Below are 23,153 nucleotides of genomic sequence, written 5' to 3' on the forward strand. Positions count from 1 at the left end.
ACGGGGTACCGGTCGGGGCGGGGAGGCCGAGGGGAGAGTGCCGAGCATGGCCTGCCCCGGCCCAGAGGAGGGAGAGGCAGAGCCGCGGCTCTGGGGGATGGACGGATGCAGAGGCACGCTTCCTTTCCTTTATTCACACCCCAGACACCACCCCCTCCCCTGCCCTGGTGACGCAGACCAGAGTAAGAGGCCATGTGGAGCTCATTCCCTCACGTGACCTCTACTTACACACAAACACGCACATGCACACACACACATGCTTATGCACATGTGCCCCACCTAGTCTCTCACTCACATGTATCGTGTGGCCCTCCTGCACACATAGGACTTGCACCCACAAGCTCTCTCACTCTTACACATCACCTCCCCACTTTCCCACATGAGGGTAGCATGTGCCCTCTCAATCGGAGCCTCAGAAACATAGATGTGATGGGGAAGGGACCCCCAAGTGCGATCGTCCCTGGCTAGGATAGCCAGTGTTAGGGGGAGGGGCAGGGTGGGTCTCCCACCTAAGGCCCCCTGCCCAAGCCTCCCTAGGCCATGGGAGTGATGGGGGAAGCAGGGGGAATTCGGCTGCCAGACCCTTGGGCCAAGCAGAGGCTCTGTCCAGGCCATTGCCTCCAACAGAGCTGCCTGTCCATGTCTGTGTGTTCACCCCTGAGGGGCTGCAATCTGTCCGGCTGGCCCCAGGGCTGTGGCACTTTCACTGGGAGAGAGGTCATCCAAGGTCTGCTAGAGAATCTGGGACCCTGGAGTCCGGGTGTGAGGAGGGTAACCAGGGTGAGGCACGGGAGGAGAGAAGAGTCACTCAAATGCCCCATCTTAGGGCTCCTCCCCGCCCTGAGAGGGGTGGCAGGGTCATCCCCTGCCCCCTGAAGCTCCCCGCTGTTGTCCCCCGCACTCCTCACCACATCGGGATACTCACTGGAAGGCACCTTCACCCACAGAACGGGCACTAGGAGCCCCGGCTTCTGGGCCTCGCCTTTCCCGGAGCACCGCAGCCGCAGCCTTGGGAGAACAGAGTGGGCCTTCACCCCTGCCCGCCCCGAACTCTCCCGGGACCTCCAGCCCCACCCCCAGGACCCAGAGAGGGATGGGGCTGGGCTCACCACAGCAGCAAGAGAACGAGGCCCACAGCGGCCAGGACCACGAAGGCGAAGACGCCCACGGAGACCACAACAGCCGCCTGCTCCAGGGGGGCCCGGCGTTCTGGGTGAAGGGGAAACGGGGGTGAGAGACAGTCGTGTGGGAAGACTTCGGCATGCGGCTGGGGAAGATCGGGACCTGGTGGCAGAGAGAGACAGAGAGAAAGAAAGAGACAGACAGAGAGTGTGTGCAAGCACAAGCAGAGCTGGAGGAAGGGATAGGGAAAGCTGGGAGCAGGGCCTTAGTAAGAGGCGGGAGACATTGGGAACTGGGCAGTTGGAAGGAAGTGGGTAGGAGACATAGAGCAGTGGGGATGGTGTGGGCAGAGGACACTGGCAGCAGAGTGGGAAGAGGCTCTCAGGGAGGACATGGGAGGCAGAGCGGGAAGGGAGGGGGACTTGTGGGCATGGAGGAAGACGGAGCGGGACAGATGTTCCCTCTCCCTGCTCACCTAAGAGTTCAGGGGAGCTGCTCTCTGTGGTCCCTTGTCGGGGCTGGGGGCTCTGGCTGGATGGGCCTAGGGGAGAGGGGAAGGCATTTGGCTGGAAAGCCAAGTCCGTGATGGGTTGGGGGAGGGGTCGCGGAGGACTGGGAGGAGGGGGCGTGATCAGGGAATCAGGAATGGGCAGTATGGCCTAGTAATAATAATAATGATGGTATTTGTTAAGCGCTTACTATGTGCCAAGCACCATTCTAAGCGCTGAGGGAGATACAGGGTAATCAGATTGTCCCACGTGGGGCTCACAGTCTTAATCCTCATTTTACAGATGAGGTGACTGAGGCCCAGAGAAGTTAAGTGACTTGTCCACGATCACACAGCAGACAAGTGGTGGAACTGCGATTAGAACCCAGGTCTTCTGACTCCCAAGCCCCTGCTCTTGCCACTAGGTCATGCCACTTCTCTACTAGGCCACGCTGCTTCTAGCGGAAAGAGCACTGGCCTGGGAGGCACAGGACCTGGGTTCTAATCCTGGTTCTGGCATTTGTCTGCTGAGTGACCTTGGGCAAGTCACTTCACTTCTCTGTGCCTCAGTTCCCTCATCTGCAAAATGGGGATTCAATACCTGTTCTCCCTCCTACTTAGACTGTGAGCCTCATGTGAGACTTTATTATCTTGTACCTGTCCCAAGCGCTGAGTACAGTGCTTGACACATAGAAAGCACTTCACAGAGATCGCTGTTATTATTATTATTCTGAGGCAGGGAGGCCTGGTCTGGAAGGTGGGAGGCATGGTCAGAGAAGCAAGAGTGGGCTAAAGCAGGGAGTTGTGGCTGGTGATTTGGGGCATAATCAGAGACTAATAATAATAATAATATTAATGGTATTTGTTAAGCACTTACTATGTGCCAAGCACCCGTGGGCCTGGGCATTGGACTGGCACTGAGCATTGGGGTGAATCTGGGCACTGGGGAAGGTCTGGGCATTGGAGCAAGTCCTGAGCACTGGGGTGGGCCTGGACATGAGGGGAAGGACTTGTTCTGGTGGCCGAGCACTCTGGGGTCTACGGGCTTTTAGGGGAAGAACCCTCCCCAGCATTTTCCCCTTGCCCCACCCTCTCCTCTTTTGCCTTCCCCCTCACTGGGGCTTGGCGTCCCCCAGGCCTCAGGGCTCCAGTCACTCCAGTTTCCAGCATCCAGGAAGTCCCGAGCACTGACCCGCACAGCGTGGGGCAGCCCAGCTACTGCGTCCGTGATCAGCTCCTCCAGCCCAGCGGGCTCCACCTAGGGGCATGACGGAAAGCTCAGGACACTGGGCAGCCCTCCCTCACCCCTCCCTGGGACACCAGGGAAGAGGCCCCGAGAGAGATGGGGACGTGGGCAGGGGTGTCTGGGGAGTTCAAGGGCCTGGAGGAAGCCCTCCCAACCCCGCCACCGTGTCCTCCCTGAGGCCGCGGGCTCTTCCCTGCCCTGAAGTACCATGGACCAGGAGCGGTGCAGCAGAGGCCGATACTGGAGGCGGAAGCGTAGCAGGAAGTGGGGTTGTCGGGGCCAAGAGGCCGGGTATGCCCAGCTGACCCGCAGGCGGTGAGGGGCTCCAGGCACTGACTCCACCCTCAGTGCCTCGGGGGGGTCCGGTCGTACTGCAGAGGGATATGGTTAGGGCATCTCCTGCCCCCGACAAGCTCACTCGGAGCTCAGGGCTGGGTGGGGGTCCTTCAGGGGGGCTTCAGCTAGCAGTGGGTCTGTGTACCAACCCGTGCAGGTGGAGGGGATAGGAGAAGTTAGGGATTCAGCCAGGGGCGGGCCCAGGTTGAGGTCACTCACAGATGGTCTGCATATTGACCGGGGGGCAGGGCCCAGGCTGGAAGGGAGCCAGAAGAGGTCACTCACAGATGGTCTGCATGCTGACATCCAGCAGGCGGGCGCTGGCCCCCAGGGGGTTGAGCTCAGTCACGTTGACACGGTACTCGCTCCAGAACTCTGAGCCGCAGACCACACAGCGCCGGACCTCAGGATGCTCCTGCTCACAGACGCCCACCTCCCCGGACCACAGCAGCCTGCGGGGCAGCCCACAGCACAGGCCCCTCCGTGAGACAGGGGACCATGACACCCGCCCCTCCCAGTGGCCTTGGGGTGGAGAGGAGACCCCAGCCCCCCTGCTCCCCAGCCACTAACTTCCCTGGAGTTAGGTAGTCCCCTAGGTAGTCACCTCCTCTCCTAGGACTGACCCAATCTGACCTTACTTAGCCTCTGGGGCGGGCCAGCCAGCAGGGAGGCAGGCAGACGGCCCTCCCAAGCTGGCCAGGGGCCCAGGCTGAACAGAGGAATGTCACAAACAAGGTCCCTGCCAGCTCCCTCTCCCTCTCCATGCTGGGTCAGGGCTGGGCCCAGCCCTCCCCACCCGCTCCCACCCTGCCTGGCCCCTTGCTTCCCAGGTCCCAGGTCTGGTCCCTTCAGGAGGTCCTGAGCCAGCTAGGGCCCAGTCTGGAGGGAGGAGGGAGAGGGGCAGGAGTAACCCACCAGTCCATTTGGCGGGGACCCAGGTGGGTTGGGAGGGAGGGGATGGGACTAAGGAGGGGTGTCACAGTTCCTACCTCCCCCCTGAATTGGCTCCAGTCAAAGTCTTCTTCCTGGGAGGGGACAGGGGGCTGAGTGAGCACGGGCTGAGGCCTGGGCAGCAGGAAGTCCCAGGAAGCAGAGAAGCGGGCAACAGGTGAAGGCCACAGGTGCCCCTGGCCCAACCCCAGGTCCCAGGCCCTGACCCCAGCCCGAGCCCTTTGTCCCTTGCTGGTGGTGTCCATAGCCCTCTGCCTTCCCATCCCCATGCATTGCCCCCTGCCAGCCCTCCCGGCCTGAGGCCCTGCCCCGGGCCCCACCTGTAGGAGGTTAGGTAGCGGGTTGGGAGGTGGCTGGCCCTGCCGGGACTCCAGGAGCAGGAGAAGTTCTCATAGTCGGCAGCACGGCAGGTCACGGTGGGACGTATGGGTGGGTCTGGGGTGGGGGGGATGGGACGCCCATGCAGGTCGCACAGCAGGTGGAAGGGGGGATCTTGGCTCTGGAGGTGGGCAGGGCTGGGGAAGCCGAGGGCCGGGGGGCAGTGGAGGAGGTAGCCAAGGGCATGTCAGGGGAGAGAGGGTGGGGTGGAAGAGGGGGACGGGGAGGGGTCACTCACGGCCAAGCCGCAGGGTCACGGAGCCCAGGGGCCGTCCGTCCAGGTGCCTGTCCCGACAGCTGTAGTCCCCCTCAGCGGAGGGGTCAGCCTGGGGCAGGAGGAGCTCCCGCTGGCCAGTCACGGAACCCGGCGGCAGCGCCCGGGCCCCGGGCCTGTGCCAGGACACGGCCATCCTGCAGGCCGGCAGGGGCTCAGGTCAGGCCATGGGGGTGCGGGAGGTCATGGATCAAGGGATAGGGTGGCAGCCCAGCCCAAGGATACCAGGACGGAGGCTGGTGAGAGTGCAGGGCAGCCAGGGGATGGCGGGCACAGGGGCTGGGGGCACAAAGCTGGGTGAGCTCTGGGGGAACAAAGAGGCCAGGAGCCTGAGGAGGAGGAAGAGGCCAGAGCAGGAGCCAACACCCATTCTCCCTGGAGAGGGTTGGGGTGGGGCCGTGGCAGTGAGAGATGCTTCCCTTCATGATTTCGGGCCCCTCCCACCCCCCATCCCCCTTAGGCTCTAGTAATAATAATAATGATGATGGCATTTATTAAGCGCTTACTATGTGCAAAGCACTGTTCTAAGCGCTGGGGAGGTTACAAGGTGATCAGGTTGTCCCATGAGGAGCTCACAGTCTTCATCCCCATTTTACAGATGAGGTAACTGAGGCACAGAGAAGTTAAGTGACTTGCCCAAAGTCACACAACTGACAATTGGCAGGGCCAGGATTTGAATGCATGACCTCTGACTCCAAAGCCCATGCCCTTTCCATTGAGCCATGCTGCTTCTCCATGGTACTGTCATGGAGCGCTCGGGCCCGGCTTCCTCCTACACTGACACTTACCCACTGGCAGCTCCTGGGCAGGTCAAGATCACAGTCTCTCCAAGTCGCCCATACTGGACCCCTGGATCGGAGGAGGAGGAAGGGCAGCAGGAGGAAGAGGAGGAAGGGGGAGTGGGAGGAAGAGGAAGAAGGGGGAGTGGGAGAGAGTGGGGAGCTGCTGGGGCAGACGACCCCCTCAGTGATGGCCCCACTACCAGAGCCCAGCCCCATCGTGGCAGAGGAATACGGGCAGGGATGGGAAAGGGTGGGAGGGCACGGTACAAGGACAGGGACGGAGCTGGTGGCAGAGGGACAGGGACAGGATTGGAGCTGGCGGCGGGAGTGACAGGGAAAGAGATGGAGCTCGTGGCAGGAACATTGTTGGAGTGGATAGTAGGAGTTACAGACATGGGAATGAAGATGGTGGCAGGAGTCGTGGCGACAGATATGGCGCAGGTATATAGCTGAGATGTATTTCTTCATTTATTGATGTATACTAATGTCTGTCACCCCGCTAGACCGAGCCCGTGGGCAGGGAATGTGTCTATCTGTTGTTGATTTGTATTCTCCCGAGCACTTAGTCTAGTACTTTGCCTGTGGTAAGTGCTCAAAAAATACTAATGAATGAATGAATAAATAATAATAACAATAATTGTGATATCTGTTAAGCATTTACTATGTGCCAGGCACTGTTCTAAGCACGGGGGTGGATACAAGTAAATCAGGTCGGACACAGTCCCTGTCCCAGGTGGGGCTCACAGTCTCGATCCAGTGTGGCTCAGTGGAAAGAGCACGGGCTTTGGAGTCAGAGGTCATGGGTTCGAATCCTAGCTCCACCACATGCCTGCTGTGTGAACTTGGGTAAGTCACTTAACTTCTCTAAGCCTCAGTTACCTCATCTGTAAAATGGGGATTAAGACTGTGAGCCCCACATGGGACAAGTTGATCCCACTGTATCCTCCCCAGCACATAGAACAGTGCTTTGTACATAGTAAGTGCTTAACAAATGCCATTATTATTATTATTATTATTATTTTACAGAGGAGGTAACTGAGGCACAAAGTGCCATGCCCAAAGTGACTTGTCCAAGGTCACGTGGCAGACAAGTGGCAGAGCTGGGATTAGAACCCATGACCTTCTGACTCCTAGGCCCTGGCTCCATCCACTACTCCAGAGACACAGGGACAAAGGATAGAGCTGGTGAAAAGAGTAACAGGAATGGGAATAGGGTCAGTGAAAAGAGGGACAGGGACAGGGGTGGAGCCAGTGGCAACCATGGCAGGGACAGGACTGGGGGTCAGTGGAAGAAGTGACAGGGACAGGGATGGAGCCAGTGAAAAGAGCTAATAGTAATAATAATAATAATAGTAATAATAATTATGGCATTTATTAAGCACTTACTATGTGCAAAGCACTGGGGAGGTTACAAGGTGATCAGGTTGTCCCACGGGGGGCTGACAGTCGTAATCCCCATTTTACTGATGAGGTAACTGAGGCCCAGAGAAGTTAAGTGACTTGCCCAAAGTCACACAGCTGACAATTGGTGGAGCTGGGATTTGAACCCATGACCTCTGTCTCCAAAGCCCGGGCTCTTTCCATTGAGCCACGCTGCAGGTGGTAGGAATGATAGGGATGGGGATGGAGCCAGTGAAAAGAGTTACAGGGATGGCGGCAGGAGGAGCAGAGATGGGAATGGAGCCAGTGACAGGAGTGACAGGGATGGAGATGGATCCAGTGGCAATCAATCAATCAAGAGTATTTACTGAGCACTTTTTGTGTGCAGCCCACTGCACTCAGCACTTGGGAGAGTGCAACAGAACAGAGTTGGTAGACATGATCCCTGCCTACAGGCAGCAGTGTGCCTAGTGGAAAGAGCATGGGCTAGGGAGTCCGAGGACCTCAGTTCATCCTAACCCGACTGGATTACTACATCAGCCTCCTCTCTGATCTTCCATCCTCCTATCTCTCCCCTCTTCAGTCTATACTTCATGCTGCTGCCTGCATAATCTTTGTGCAGAAACGCTCTGGGCATGTTACTCCCCTCCACAAAAATCTCCAGTGGCTGCCTGTCAACCTACTCATCAAGCAAACACTCCTCACTCTCGGCTTCAAGGCTCTCCATCACCTGGCCCCCTCCTACCTCACCTCCCTTCTCTCCTTCTACAGCCCAGCCCGCACCCTCCATTCCTCTGCCGCTAACCTCCTCACTGTACCTCGTTCTCGCCTGTCCCGCCATCAACCCCCGGCCCACATCCTCCCCCTGGCCTGGAATGCCCTCCCTCCACACATCCGCCAAGCTAGCTCTCTTTCTCCCTTCAAAGCCCTACTGAGAGCTCACCTCCTCCAAGAGGCCTTTCCAGACTGAGCCCCCTTTTTCCTCTCCTCCTCCCCATCCTCCCCACCCTACCTCCTTCCCCTCCCCACTGCATTTGTATATATATTTGTACAGATTTATTACTCTATTTATTTTACTTGTACATATTTACTATTCTATTTATTTTGTTGATGTACATTTAGCTTTATTTCTATTTATTCTGACGACTTTGACACCAATCCACATGTTTTGTTTTGTTGTCTGTCTCCCCCTTCTAGACTGTAAGCCCGTTGTTGGGTAGGGACCGTCTCTATATGTTGCCAAATTGTACTTCCCAAGCGCTTAGGACAGTGCTCTGCACACAGTAAGCACTCAATAAATACGATTGAATGAATGAATGAATGAATGACTTGGGTTGTCATCCCATCTCTGCCAACTGCTCTGCCAATTGCTTACCTTGGGCAAGACACTTTACCTTCCTGTGCCTCAGTTTCCTCAACTGTAAAATAGAGATTAAATACCTGTTTTCCCTCCTACTTAGACTGTGAGCGCCATACAGGACAGGGACTGTGTCTGAGCTAATGAACTTGTACGTACCCCAGTGCAAAGAATAGCATTCGTTACATAGACAGACCTTAACAAATATCTTAAAAAACTTGCCTAAGGTCTCGCATTCATTCATTCATTCAATCATATTTATTGAGCGCTTACTGTGTGCAGAGCACTGTACTAAGCGCTTGGGAAGTCCAAGTTGGCAACATATAGAGACGGTCCCTACCCAATGATGGGCTCACAGTGTAGAAGGGGGAGACAGACAACAAAACAAAACATGTGGACAGGTGAGACAGACAACAAAACAAAAAGTGGACAGGTGAGACAGACAACAAAACAAAACATGTGGACAGTATTCATTCATTCATTCAATCGTATTTACTGAGCACTTACTGTGTGCAGAGTACTGTACTAAGCACTTGGGAAGTACAAGTTTGGAACATATAGAGACGGTCCCTACCCAACAGCAGGCTCACAGTCTCGAAGGGGGAGACAGACAACAAAACAAAACATTCCCAGACTGAGCCCCCTCCTTCCTCTCCTCCTCCTCCCCCTCCCCATCCCCCCCACCTTACCTCCTTCCCCTCCCCACAGCACCTGTATATATGTATATATGTTTGTACGTATTTATTACTCTACTTATTTATTTATTTTATTTGTACATATTTATTCTATTTATTTTATTTTGTTAATATGTTTTGTTTTGTTCTCTGTCTCCCACTTCTAGACTGTGAGCCCACTGTTGGGTAGGGACCATCTCTATATGTTGCCAACTTGTACCTCCCAAGTGCTTAGTACAGTGCTCTGCACACAGTAAGTGCTCAATAAATATGATTGAATGAATGAATGAATATAAACCAAATAAAATAAATAGAATAAATATGTACAAGTAAAATAAATAAATAAATAGAGTAATAAATATGTACAAACATATATACCTATATACAGGTGCTGTGGGGAGGGGAAGGAGGTAAGGCAGGGGGGATGGGGAGGGGGAGTAGGGGAAGAGGAAGGAGGGGGCTCAGTCTGGGAAGGCCTCCTGGAGGAGGTGAGCTCTCAGTAGGGACAGTACCAACTTGCACTTCCCAAGTGCTTAGTACAGTGCTCTGCACACAGTAAGCGCTCAATAAATACGATTGAATGAATGAATGAATGAACCAAGCGGTAGGACTGGAATTAGAACCCAGGTCCCCTAACCCTCAGCCCATGTTCAATGAAGGGGGAGGGAATTCTAGGTCAGAAAGAGGACACGAGCAAGGGTTTAGTGGTGAGATGGATGAGATTGAAGCAAAGTAAGTAGGGTGGCATGCGAGGAGCCTGGTGTGTGGACTGGGTCGAAGTAGGCAATCTGTGAGGTAAGGAAGGAGGGAGAGATAGGATCAAATGTGGACTGGGAGCCAAGAGTGACATGGATAAGCACGGAGCCGATTGCAGGAGTGACAGAGATTGGGGTGAAGCCGGTGGCAGGAATGGCAGCGACAGAGATGGAGCCTTTGTTGTGGGCAGGGAATGTGTCTTTTTATTATTATATTGTACTCTCCCAAGCACTTAGTACAGTGTTTTGCACACAGTAAGCGCTCAATAAATATGACTGACTGAATGAATGAATGAAGTTGGAAGAACTGGCAAGGGTGGGAATAGAGCCAGTGAAGAGTGACAGTGATAAGGATGGAGCCAGTGACAGAACTGACATGGATGGAAATTGAGCCAATGACAAGAGTAAGAGGGAGAGGAATGGAACAGGTGATAGGAGTGACAGAGGCAGAGCCCATGGCAGGAATCACAGGAGCAGGGATGGAGCAGGTGAAAGGTAAGACAGGAACGGGGATGGAGCTGATGACTGGAATTACAGGGACAGGGATGGAGCTGGTGGCAGGAGTCACAGGGACAGGGATGTATGGAGTGACAGGGACAGGTATTGAGTCAATAGGAGGAGTGACAGACAAGGAGGGAACCAGTTGGAGGAGTGATTGGGATGGGGATAATAATAATAATACTTATTATTATTATGGTATTTGTTAAGTACTTACTAGCTGCCAGGCACTGTACTAAGCGCTGGGGTGGATACAAGCAAATCAGGTGGACACAGTCCCTTGTACCATGTGAGGTTCACAGTCTCAATCCCCATTTTAGAGATGAGGTAACTGAGGCACAGAGAAGTGAAGTTCATTCAATCGTATTTATTGAGTGCTCACTGTGTGCAGAGCACTGAAGTAACTTGCCCAAGGCCACCCAGCAGACAAGTGGCGGAGCCAGGATTAAAACCCAAATGTAAAATGGGGATTAAGACTGTGAGCCCCCTGTGGGACAACCTGATCACCTTGTAACCTCCCCAGCGCTTAGAACAGTGCTTTGCACACAGTAAGCACTTAATAAATGCCATCATTAATTAATTAATTAATTCTGACTCCCAGACCAGTGCTCTATCCACTGTGCCATGCTGCTTCTCTGGATGGAATCAGTGGCAGGAATCACAGGGATAGGGATGGAGTCAGTGATAGGAATGACAGAAACAAGGATAGAGCCAGTGGCAGGAATGACAGGGATGGAACTGGTAACTGGAGTGGCAGGGACCAGGATGGAGACAATGGCAGGAGTGACACGGAGAAGAACAGAGACAGTGATGGGAGTGGCAGGGATGGCGACAGAGCCAGTGGCAAGAGTGAAAGAAACAGGGATGGAGCCGGGGACAGGGGTGGCAAGCCTAGGGATGGCGCTGGTGAAGAATGACAGGAAGTGGCAAGGAGCTAGAACCAAAAATGATAGGGATGGAACCGGTAGCAGGAGCGGCAGGGACCAGGATGGAGCCGGTGGTAGGCACAGGAATGGAGTCAGTGACAAGAGTGACAGGGATCGAGATGGACCCAGTGGCAGGAATTATGGGGGTGGTGCCAGTGGCGGGAAGGCAGGAACAGGGGTGGTACTAGTGGCAGAAGTGGCAGGGACCTGGATGGAGCTGATGGCAAGAGTGGCAGGGACAGGAATGGAGCTGGTGACAGGGACGGGCACAGGGAAAGAAATGGGGTGAGGGGCTGTCCAGGGGCAGGAATGGGTTTGGGAGCTGGCTGTGTTGAATGATAGCTCTCACCTGCAGGGCCCCAGTCCTCAGGGTCCGAGGCGGTGGCAGAGACCAGTGCTGCGGCCAACATCATGATGGCTCTGCCCAGCCCCGGGCTGCGACTGCTCATCTGGGTGGAAGGGTAGGAGGCGAGAAGAGGCAAGATCAATGCCAGCCTTGGGGTGGACAGGGGCAGCAAGGGGTCGTCTCCTGCCAGACCTGCTACCCCACACCGCCCAGTCCTCCCTGCGGCTCAGCCCAGGCTGCTCAGTCTGGATGCTGGCCTCAGCTGGCAGGCCTACGGCGGGGCTCATGCCCAGTTCCCACCCCCCATCCCACACCCCCCGGACTTCTTCAGCACTTCTTGGCATCTGGCAGAGCCAGAATCCTTTGGACAGGAAATCTGAATCCCAACTATGAGCCCCGGCCCAGCCAGGATAGGACAGGAGGTTCAGAAAGGGGGAAACCCTCTGCTGAAGAACACACACTCTCACACCCAGGCCTACAGATTCACTCGCCCACATATACACACACACACGACCTACATACATGAAGACTGAGGCGCGCGCGCGCGCACACACACTCTGTAACTTACATTCACATACACCTCTCCAACATGTAGACTCACTCTAGCACAGAATCACATACTTTCTCATATAGCATGGCTCAGTGGAAAGAGCCCGGGCTTGGGAGTCAGAGGTCATGGGTTCAAGTCCCAGCTCCGCCACTTGTCAGCTGTGTGATTGGGCAAGTCACTTCACTTCTCTGGGCCTCAGTTACCTCATCTGTAAAATAGGGATTGACTGTGAGCCTCCCATGGGACAACCTGATCACTTTGTAGTGTCTCCAGCACTTAGGACAGTGCTTTGCACATAGTAAGCACTTAACAAATGCCATTATTATTATTATTATATAGACAGATTCACCCCAAGGTTCACACACAAACACTCACACCTAAGCACGCATGCCGAGACACATACACTCACACTTAAATATAGGCACACATAAACCTACAAATATCTAGGCATGGACACACACTCACTGACTTGTAAAAGACTCCCAGATTGCAGTCACACAGTCCACCCAGTCTTACATGTGGTCTTACGCCAATAAGCGTGTATGCACACTTCCTTTCTCTTTCTTTCTCTCTTTCTCTCTCTCTCTCTCTCTCTCTCTCTCTCTCTCTCTCTCGCTCGCTCTCTCTCGCTCTCTCTCTCTCACTCTCTCTTTCTCTGTCACTCATCCCCCACCAGCCTCCTCAACCCCATCTCCAAACTCCAAACCCAGAAATTCACTCCTGGGCCTTGGGGTGTAAATAAGATTCTGAGGTATCAGGGGCACCACCAGGGCCTCCACTCCCTCGCCTTGCCCTGCCCACCTCCACATCCACCCTAGAAGCCCTGGCAGCCATGGACTCCTGGGTCTCCATCCTGCTGCTCTAGCAGGGTAGAGGAGGGGAGGGGAAGAGACCAGGAGGAGGAGGATAGTTGGGAGGGGGAAAGGAAGAGGGTCAAAAGGGATGGGGCCATGGGCACAAGGTCATCTTCTGGGTTGGTTCCCTCCCAGGCCAGGAGAGGGGTAGGAAGGAGGTTCTGCTCCGGGCTCAGACCACCCCCATGGCTGTCATCCTAGCCCCGGCCTGCTCGAACTAAGGAGACTTCAGAGATGGCAAGAGGCTGCGGGGCCTACAGGAGGCTGCGGGGTCAGGGCCCGCACTGCCCAGGAGACTGGTACAGGGCTGGCAGGGGCACGGGAACTGGGAGCCACGCTCAGAACAGCCTAAACGGCACCCCTCACCCCCATCCCCCCAACACAGGCTGAGAGCCAGGCAGGCAGGGAGGCAGCCAGTAGGGGTGAGGGGGAGTGCTGTATTAACCAGGTCCAGATGCTGCTGCTGCTGCCGGCGCCAAAAAGAGGAGGCGAAGGGAGAGGAGGGAGGCATGCAGGGGGACCTTAGGACCAGGGACTTGGACAGGGCAAGAGGGGGCTGGTAGCCAGACTGGAATTGATCCAGGCCTAAGCCAAGGTGGCCCAGGGACCCTTCCACCCAAAGTGTGTGTGTGTGTGCGTGCGTGCGTGCGTGTGTGCGTGTGTGTGTGTGTGTGTGTGCATGCACTCGTGAGTATGTACAAAGGTATTGTTCATTCAGGACAACCACAGGACACCACAGACCCATTAGCCTTCCACGCTCATTGCTCCTGTGTCACACAGGCTCACTTTCATTCAATCATATTTATTGAGCGCTTACTGTGTGCAGAGCACTGTACTAAGCGCTTGGGAAGTACAGGTTGGCAACAAATAGAGACAGTCCCTACCCAACAATGGGCTCACAGTCTAGAAGGGGGAGACAGACAACAAAACGCTTACTGCCTGGGATGTACCCCCCACCCCTCAGCACCTAGTTTTTCCAACAGGACCTCACCGAGTCACACAGACACACACTCACCACGCTTCCCCGCTGCGTAGCACACTCGCCCCCACCTACACACAACCTCTAGCCCCAGAAGTCAGGCACTCACTTCCCCACTCCCCTCCCACCTGTCTGGGCACCCGCATCGACCCCGGCCCTATCCCTCCATGCCAGCTCAGGTCTGATGCCACCCTGGCCCACCTCCTGGGCCTCTCCTACCTTAGCGCCTGGAGCCACTGCAGCCCATGGCCTAGCTTCGGCCTCCCACGGCTCCTCGGCTGCCTGCTCTCCTGCGCACTCTCTGCTCCGGTGCTGGGAGCTCGAAGCAGACGGCCCCCTCCCGGGCTCCCCCTCCCCTTTCCCCACACTCCCCCCACCCCGCCCCTTCCTTCTCTTCCTGCCACAGCTGGCTCCCAGGCCTTGGCAGTGAAGGCTGCTCAAATCCCCCCCTCCCCAAACCCTCCCCAACCCAGCTTGGCCTGGCCTGGGCAGTTCAAAGTCCAGACCCAAAAAAAGAGCCCTCTCCCCCCTCCCAGGTCTGCATCGGCCCAGGCTTCCCTGGCCCAGGACAACTGGACAGAAGGAGCTGGGCTCAAGGCAACCAATCAATCAATATTTATTGAGCGCTCACTATGTACAGAGCACTGTACTAAGCACTTGGTAGAGTACAATACAACAGAGTTGGTAGACACAGTCCCCGCACACAACAAGCTCACAATCTAGAAACTGGGGTGGCAGGATGAGACCAAGGCCAGACTGCCATTATCCCCTGCCTGATTCTGGGCCTCAGATTCCCCCCAGCCCAGGGACCACCTGGTCACCAGTTTTGGCCACCTACTGTGGCCACAGAGAATGCTTGGCACCGTCACCTCGGGCCCCGGGGCCAGTCCTTCTGGGCTCTATATCTTCGGTCACCAGCCAGGCCTGAGGGTAGGGGGCAGAGTGAGGCTGGGGCTGGGGCTTCTGGGTCCTGCCTTGGGAATCTCCCTGCCTCTCTGCCTTCCCCCATCCCGCCTGGACCCTTCCCCACTCTCCAGCCTCAGGACACCCCACCTCCTCCCTCCTTGGCTCTCCCAGGCACCATTTGGGGAATAGGTGCTTCTGTCTCTGCTCCGCCAAGGGCCAATTTCTCCCCAATTTCCCATTTCAGGGACAGGCCGGCTGGATTTCCAGGTCTGGGCCCCCTGCCAGCCCTAGTCAGGGCTCCTTTTTGTCGCTCCTCTTCTTTCCCGGCTGAAAGGCAGGGAGAGGGGCTGCCAGCCCAGAGGAGGGAGAATAGGGGGAAAGAGGGAGGAAAATCAGGAAGGGGGGAGGGGAGAGCAGAGGGAGGACTAGGAAGGAATAGGGATCGGTAGCAAGAGGGAATTCACAGCTGTACGTGTAGGTCTAGGTGCGCGAATACTCATGGCTGCTGTTATGTCATTAGGTGTGCATGGTTGTGTGTGCGTGTGCACTACTTGGCTGTAAGAGCACTTCACCATGTGTAATAACGTGTGTGTGTGGCTGTGTGAAGGTGCAAATGCATGCTATGGTCAGTGTGCACAACCTAGGAGAGTGCTGAGTATAAGAGAGATGGCATACGCTTAGCTGGTTTGCGTAGAAATGTTGTGTGTGCAATGCTGTGCCCACTTAGATTTTGCCCGTCGGTCAATGGGTTTGTTGTGTTTTAGCAGCCCGTACCAGCATTGCTGTGTTATGTTTGATCCCTACTAAAATCGTATCTTCCCCAGGAAGCCTTCCCTGACTAAGCGCTCTTTCCCCCAACTCTGTTTTCCTTCCATGCTACATCTCCCATGTACTTAAGTCCCACTCCCTATCTGATACTCAGCCTCAGCTCCGCAACAGTTATGAACCTAGCCTAATCTTCAGTTGCTTTCCTTATCTGACACAGTAATAGCATTTAAGCGCTTCCTACATGTTGAACACTGTACTAAGCACTGGGGTGGATCCGAGATAACCAGTTCCCGCATGGGGCTCACAGGCTACGCAGGAGGGAGGACAACTATTGATTCCCTGTTTCGTAGATGAGGAAACTGAGACACAAAGAAGGTAAGTGTCTTGCTCAAAGTCACAAAGCAGGTTGGTGGCAGAGCTGAGATTAGAACCCAGGTCCTCTGGGTTCTCTGTCATGTATGGCATTATTATACATTGTCATTTATTTTCGTGTCTGTCTCCCCCACTAGACTGTAAGTCGTTTAAGGACAGGGACCATGTACTTTCCCAAATGCTTAGTTCAGGGTTCTGCACACAATGAGCACTCGGTAAATACCATCGATTGACTGATTGATTTCAAAACTGTCTGTGTAGCCAGGTTTCCAACAATGTGTTTTACACACAAGGCTGTCTGTGTGAATTAGGTGGTCCCCCGGAGGCCAGAGAGAATCCATACCCACAAGCGCTCAAAGGATACAGACACACGCAAAGAGATTTCAGGTACCCTGCCTCCCACCTCCCACACGTCCCCCATCTCCTGCATCCTGCCCTCACCCCCTTCTCCTCTCCCGGCTTCTCCTGCCCTTTTCCCTTGCAGCTATTTCCTCACATCTGGTTGCTAGAGGGAGAGGGGCCCTGGATGGGGTAGCGGAGAGAGCCCCCTGGTTCCCTGGCTGCCCATCCTCTGCTCCCTCCAATGCTCTTGGCCCTGTCCTTTTCCTTCCTCAGCTCCTGCTTTCCCGCCACCCCAATTCTTCCTCTGCCCAGCCCCTGACTGCCTTCCCACTGCCCCAATCCTTGCCCCTGCCCCCCCAGCAGGCACAGCTCCTTCCCATTTCTCAGGCTTAGACCCGGCCCAACCCCATCCTTGCCCCTGAAGCCATGACAGGGAGAAGGGGACATAACCTGCCTTCTAAAGCCTGAGGTCCAGGGCCCGGAGCAAGATGGGTGGCAGGGACAGGCCCGGGAGGTGCGGTAACAGGAAGCAGGAGGCCATGGCCTGGGGCTTGGATGGAGCAGCAGTCACAGCGGAGCCACGCTGGGATCCCCTCTCCCCCCCTCGGGTGGGCTGGGCTATCTGCCCACACCATGTCCGCCTGGCTGCCTGCCCGCCTGCCCGGCCTGGCTGGACCACAGCTCCCCACCCACCCACCCCGGGGACTCTTTCAGCCTCTGGGCCAGCCAGAGCTGGGCGGGCAGAGGGAAGGGCCTAAATCTGAGCAGACGCTTCTCTTTCTGTTTCTGCCCCCCTGGCTCCAGCTGTAGCTTCCTCCAACATACACACCATCACTCACCCTCAAGCTCCCTCTCTCATACACACAGACTCCCATGGCTCCTTCCTTCACAAGGGCTGATGGGCGTATGAGGTCAATACCCTTCAGTGTCCGGAGGACCTGGGGGGTGGAGAGGACAAGGCAAGGAGTGGGGCTGTTCGCACCTCAAACTCCTGGGGGCAGAGAAAGGGTACTCAGGAAGAAGCAAGAATGAGAATAAGAATAATGATGGTATTTGTTAAGTGCTTACTACATGCCAAGCCCTGTTCTAAGCACTGGGGTAGATACAAGGTAATCAGGTTGTCCCACGAGGGGCTCAGTCTTCATTCCCATTTTCCAGATGAGGTAACTGAGGCACAGAGAAGTGAAGTGACTCGCCTAAAGTCACACAGCTGATAAGTGGTGGAGCCGGGATTGGAACCCATGACTTCTGACTCCCAAACCCATGTTCTTTCCCAAGACAGGGAATGGGTAGGCTAAGGGCAAGACAATCTGATCCTGGACTGGGAACCTTGGCTGTCAGACCCTTCTTTTCCTGCTTCTGTCCATCTACTCCTCCCTCGGCCCCATCTCTATCCTTCCAACATCACCTACACTTCCCACTCTTGTTTTCAGCTAGGTCAGGGGGCTAGGTTTGGGCTTCCAGCTCCAGGGGAAGCAGGCCTGTGATGGGTCAGGGTGAAGTGGAGGATATGCAGCCTGAAGAAAGCTGGGAGAGCAGAGTTTGGTCTCACAGAACCTGAAAGGATGTTTCAGGGAGACAGGGAAGGGGGGTTGTCACTGTTCTCCGTCCCCTCCGAAGAGAGGGCTGGGATAATAATAATAATGATAGTATTTGTTAAGCGCTTATTATAGAGAAGCAGTAGGGCATAGTGGAAAGATCACGGGCTTGGGACTCAGAGGTCATGGGTTCTAATCCAGGCTCCACCCCTGACCGGCTGTGTGACTTTGGGCAAGTCACTTGACTTCTTTTTGTCTCAGTTACCTCATCTGTAGAATGGGGATTAAGACTGTGAGCCCCATGTGGGACAACCTGATTACCTTGTATCTAACCCAGTGTTTAGAACAGTGTTCAGCACACAGTAAGCGCTTAACAAATGCCATTATTATTATTATTATTTTTATGTGCCAAGCACTGTTCTAAGCACTGGGGTAGATACAAGGTAATCATCTTGTCCCACGTGGGGCTCACAGTCTTAATCCCCATTTTACAGATGAGGTACCTGAGGCTCAGAGAAATTAAGTGACTTGCCCAAAGTCACATAGCTGATAAATGGAGGAGCCAGAAGTAGAACCCACAACCTCTTACTCACAAGCCCGTGCTCTTTCCACTAAGCCACGCAGGGTGATTCTGTGGCAGGAGGGAAGGGGAGGCATACTGGTCCAAAGAAGGCCAGGGACCTACATCCCCGGGATCTTTCAGTCAAGGAAAGAGCCCAGATAGTGGCTCAGCTGCCCAAAGGCAGGAGGATTGCTGAGATAACCTCTGCAGAATGTTCACGGTGAGCCCAAGTAATGGTTCAGGCTAGCTAATGGCCGGGGGGGAATCAATCAATCAATCAATCGTATTTATTGAGCACTTACTGTGTGCAGAGCAGTGTACTAAGCGCTTGGGGGAATGGCTGGAATACCCTCTGGAGAAAAGTCACCAAGATTCCAAGTAGTGGCTCTACTGCCCAAAGGAAGGGGGATGGTTGGGATAACCTCGACTGCCCAAAGGCAGGGGGGGGGGTGGCTGGGATGACCTCTGGAGAACCCTCATTGAGATTCTGTGGAGTGGCTCAGCTACCCAAAGGCAAGGGGGTGGCTGGGATAGCCTCTAGAGAACCCTCCCTGAGAATCCAAGTAGTAGTGTGTCTGCCCGAAGGCAGGGGGATGGCTGGCGTAACCTCGACTGCCCAAAGGCAGGGGGATGGGTGGCATAACCTCGACTGCCCAAAGGCAGGGGGATGGCTGGCATAACCTCGGCTGCGCAAAGGCAGGGGGATGGCTGGCAGAAAGAAGCAGCATGGCCTAGTGGCAAGAGCACGGAGTTGGGAGATAGAGGTCGTGGGTTCTAATGCCGCCTCCACCATGTCAGCTGTGTAATTATGAGCAAGTCACTTAACTTCTCTGTGCCTCAGTTACCTCATCTGTAAAATGGGGATTCAGACTGTGAGCCCCACGTGGGACAACCTTGTATCTTCCCCAGTGTTTGGAACAGTGCTCGGCAGAGTCAGCGCTCAATAAATACCATTAGAGAAGCAGCGTGGCTCAATGGAAAGAGCCCGGGCTTAGGAGTCAGAGGTCATGGGTTCAAATCCCTCTCCACCAATTGTCAGCTGTATGACTTTGGGCAAGTCATTTAACTTCTCTGTGCCTCAATTACCTCATCTGTAAAATGGGGGAAGACTGTGAGCCCCACGTGGGACAATCTGATCACCTTGTATCCTCCCCAGCGCGTAGAACAGTGGTTTTCACATAGTAAGCGCTTAACAAATGCCATCATTATTTATTTCTTATAACCTCGACTGCCCGAAGGCAGGGGGGTGGCTGGCATAACCGCAACTGCCCAAAAGCAGGAGGATGGCTGGGATAACCTCTGGAGAACCCTCACTGAGACTCCTAGTAGTGGCCGGGCTGCCCAAAGGAAGGAGGATGGCTGGCATAAACTTGGCTGCCCAAAGGCAGGCAGATGGCTGGCATAACCTCGGCTGCCCAAAGGCAGGGGGATGGCTGGCATAAACTCGACTGCCCAAAGGCAGGGGGATGACTGGCATAACTTCGACATCCTAAAGGCAAGGGGATGGCTGGCATAACCTCCGAAGAACACTCACTGAGAGTCTTAGTAGTGGCCCGGCTGCCCGAAGGCAGAGGATGTCTGGGTTAACCTCGTAGAGGAGAGTGCTCACTGCGGGTCTGCATGGTGCGGGGCTTTCGGGACACCCTGTCCAGCCTCCCCACGACCCATGGCATCTAGACAGCCGGTGGCACGGGGCCTCTCCGTTCTACAGGCCCCAGCCTCGCAGACCAGGCCATGCCCTGCCCCTCCTCCTCTGTCCCCCAGCCCAGCCGTCTGGATGGGTCCCCGGCGTCCCCCCGCCCCCAACCCCCCCGGCCAGCAGGGATCCCGGCCTCGCCCCCTCACCTTTGGGGGCCAGTCCTGCCACCCCCCGGCCTTCCTCCTCCTCCTCCTCCTGGCCCTGGCCCCGGCCCCCTCGGTGGGCCCGGCTGGCTGGGCCTGGGCCCGGGCCCGGGGGGCGGGATGGCCCAGGCCGCGGGAGAGGGGGGCAGCTCGGCGCCCCATTGGAGGGGGCAGCTGCCAATCTCGCCGCCGCCGGACATTCCCTGCCGCCGGGCCCACAGCGAAGGCTGGGATGCAGGGCTCCTGGGTCCCGACCTCCTCTCCCCCCGGTGCTGGGCCATCCCAGGGGTCCCCTCAGGCGGGGAGGGGATGGGGGGACCCAGGGAACCGGGGCGCCCAGCCCAGCCGGACACCGAGCCCCTTTTCCTCTGCTCCCCCTCCCCTCCCCGCCCCACAGCACTTGGGTATCTATGTACCTATTTATTGATTGAATTAATAACGTGTAGATACCTCTGTTTATTGATATTGATGCTATCGATGCCTGTCTCCCTCCTTCTAGACTGTGAGCCCGTTGTTGGGCAGGGACTGTCTCTATTTGTTGCCGAATTGTACTTTCCAAGCACTTGGTACAGTGCTCTGCACACAGTAAGCGCTAAATACGACTGACTGAATGAATGAATGAATGGATACTGGTCCCCCGGAGGCTCGGGCACTGGAAACGAGGGCTAGGGGAGGGGGCCACTGGGACCCCCTTCACTCAGCTTCAGGACTCCTGCCGCCTGTCTGGCTGGATAATAATAATTACGATATCTGTTAAGCGCTAATCAGGTGCCAGTCACAGTACTAACCGCTGGGGTAGATACAAGCAAATCAGGCTGGGTGCAGTCCCTGTCCCACATGGGACTCAGTCTCAATCCCCATTTTCTTCATGAGGTAACTGAGGCACAGAGAAGTGACTTGCCCCAGTTCACACAGCAGACAAGTGGCAAGGTCGGAATTAGAACCCATGACCTTCTGACTCACAAGCACCCGCCGCCCTGCCAGGATACCTACCAGACTATCATTCATGGTATCCTCATTAATGGTATTGAGGATGGACTCCTTGGAAAAAAGTCCACCCCTCTCTCTCCCCCACTCCACAAGGTTTCAGGTCTTCCACATACAGTTAACAGTCAAAGAAATATGGCCCAACTGTTCCCTGTGGGTTTAGGGTGAAGAGGGAGCTTTGACAGGGAGAAAAGAGGACAAAGGGCAGGCAAGGCCTTCCAACGTCTCCCTCCTGACCCACCGCTCAGGGCTGTTTCTTCCAGGAACTGCCTCCTTCTCAAATCCACCAAGCCACCCCCTCCAAGAGGGCCTCTCCAACAGCCTTCTGTGACAGAGAAGCAGTGTGGCCTGGTGGATACAGCATAGGCCCGGGAGTCCAAAGGATCTGGGTTCTAATCCTGCTCTGCCACTTGTCTGTTTGACCTTGGGCAAGTCGCTTCACTTCTCTGTGTCTGTTACCTGTAAAATGGGGATTTTGAGCCCCGTGAGGGGTCATGGACTACGTCCAAACTTCTTAGCTCATATCTATGCTATTTAGTATAGTGCCTGGCACATAGTAAGCGCTTAACACCATAAAAAAAAAAGCCCTGGAAGAAACAAAGCCATTTTCCCCAACACTATCACCCTATCAGTTATCTCTGTGCTCATGTGCATATTTACTATTCATTTGCTCACTGTGGTCATGATTTAGATCTAGGTGGACTTTTCTACTTACTGGGCTCATCTACCCGCTTAAACTCTCCAATGTCTTCATATGGAACGTGTGCACCTGCCTACCTAATGTGAAGGCTCTTCAGCCCCACTCAGCTGCACTCAGAAACTCTTGAGCCTTGTAGGAGATACGGGGTTTCTCCACAGCTGTATGGACAGATTCCCAGCCCTGCTCACCCTGGGTTCAACAGTTGGAAATGAATGGATACAACAGCCCCCTCCCTGCTCCTTCTTCAGCACTGAGGTCCATGGGAATGCTCCGGGACAGACAGATAATTTGAGACAAGGACCAGAGATCTTGGAAGGCAGAAGTCACAATGTGATTGTTTAGCTGGATGAGGCCAAGGCCTTCCATCCCTGGCTGCCAGCCAGAATTAAAGAAGCAGAGAAGAGTGAGTGATACCAGAGGGGCAGAGGGCAAAACCTATCCCCCAGGGCAAGACCAAGATCAGGACCCTGGAATCCTGGTTCCCAGCTCCCCTTCTCAATCCACCAGTGTTACGTATTGAGCCCTTGCTGTGTGTAGAGCACTGCATTAAGCACTTGGAAAAGTATAATACAATAGAGCTGTCTACATGATCCCTACCCACAAGGGGCTGGTCGCAGCTCCGCCACTTGTCTGCTGTGTGACCTTGGGCAAGTCACTTCACTTTTCTGTGCCTCAGTTCCCTCAACTGTAAAACGGGGATCTAGACCATGAGCCCCACGTGGGAGAGGGACTCCGTCTAAGCTGATTTGCCTGTCTCCACCCTAGCGCTTAGGACTGTGCCTGGCACATAGCAAGCGCTTAATACCAAAACTGTTACTGTTAAGGGGCTTACAGTCTCTTCCCGAGACTCAACTGCCTCTGGTGACCAGGGACATGTTCCAGGCCCTGTTGACTTTAGAGAGGGTCATCCCAGTGGCATGGGTGGGCATTACCCGACACCAGCGCCCACCTCAGACTCCGGCTTGGGTTCTGACCAAGTCTCTTGGACCAGAGGCCCTGGAATGGCTAGGACCCTACAGCAGCCCTGGGCTTCCTGATCCTTGGTGGCCACAAAGGCCTACACCTCACCCAGAGTAGGGAGCCCGGGACTCAAGAGGGAAAGCAGAGCTGCCTCCTCCCTTCCTAACTGCCTCCCCCTAATTGCATCCTCAGGGTCGGTCCTGGAACTCAGGCTCCGACCTTGTCTTGCAGCAGCTGGGACCCACGAGTCGGAGCGGGGTGTCTCCCCACTGCTCCCAGCC

General features: G+C 55.3%; 1 protein-coding gene across 9 annotated transcripts; it reads right to left on the minus strand.

Annotated features, from left to right (window-relative positions):
- Positions 1-114: 114 nt before the first annotated feature.
- On the minus strand, positions 115-20,316 carry IL11RA (interleukin 11 receptor subunit alpha). 9 transcript variants are annotated; one of them, XM_038742770.1, is made up of 13 exons: positions 20,229-20,316; positions 11,516-11,615; positions 5,583-5,643; positions 4,759-4,931; positions 4,463-4,577; positions 4,181-4,216; positions 3,477-3,643; positions 3,063-3,226; positions 2,726-2,867; positions 1,598-1,663; positions 1,110-1,209; positions 926-1,008; positions 115-749 (listed from the first exon to the last, which is right to left on the minus strand). In XM_038742770.1, the coding sequence occupies exons 2-13, from the start codon at positions 11,613-11,615 to the stop codon at positions 733-735; spliced, it is 1,224 nt and encodes a 407-aa protein (XP_038598698.1). In that variant the 5' UTR covers positions 20,229-20,316; the 3' UTR covers positions 115-732. The 9 variants fall into 9 exon arrangements, with proteins under 9 accessions (XP_038598698.1, XP_038598694.1, XP_038598696.1 ...); XM_038742766.1 differs by having other exon boundaries at positions 1,110-1,284; XM_038742768.1 differs by having other exon boundaries at positions 2,699-2,867.
- Between the last annotated feature and the right edge of the window lie 2,837 nt (positions 20,317-23,153).

The sequence above is a fragment of the Tachyglossus aculeatus genome, unplaced genomic scaffold (assembly GCF_015852505.1).
Source record: "Tachyglossus aculeatus isolate mTacAcu1 unplaced genomic scaffold, mTacAcu1.pri scaffold_177_arrow_ctg1, whole genome shotgun sequence".
Classification (NCBI taxonomy): Eukaryota; Metazoa; Chordata; class Mammalia; order Monotremata; family Tachyglossidae; genus Tachyglossus; species Tachyglossus aculeatus.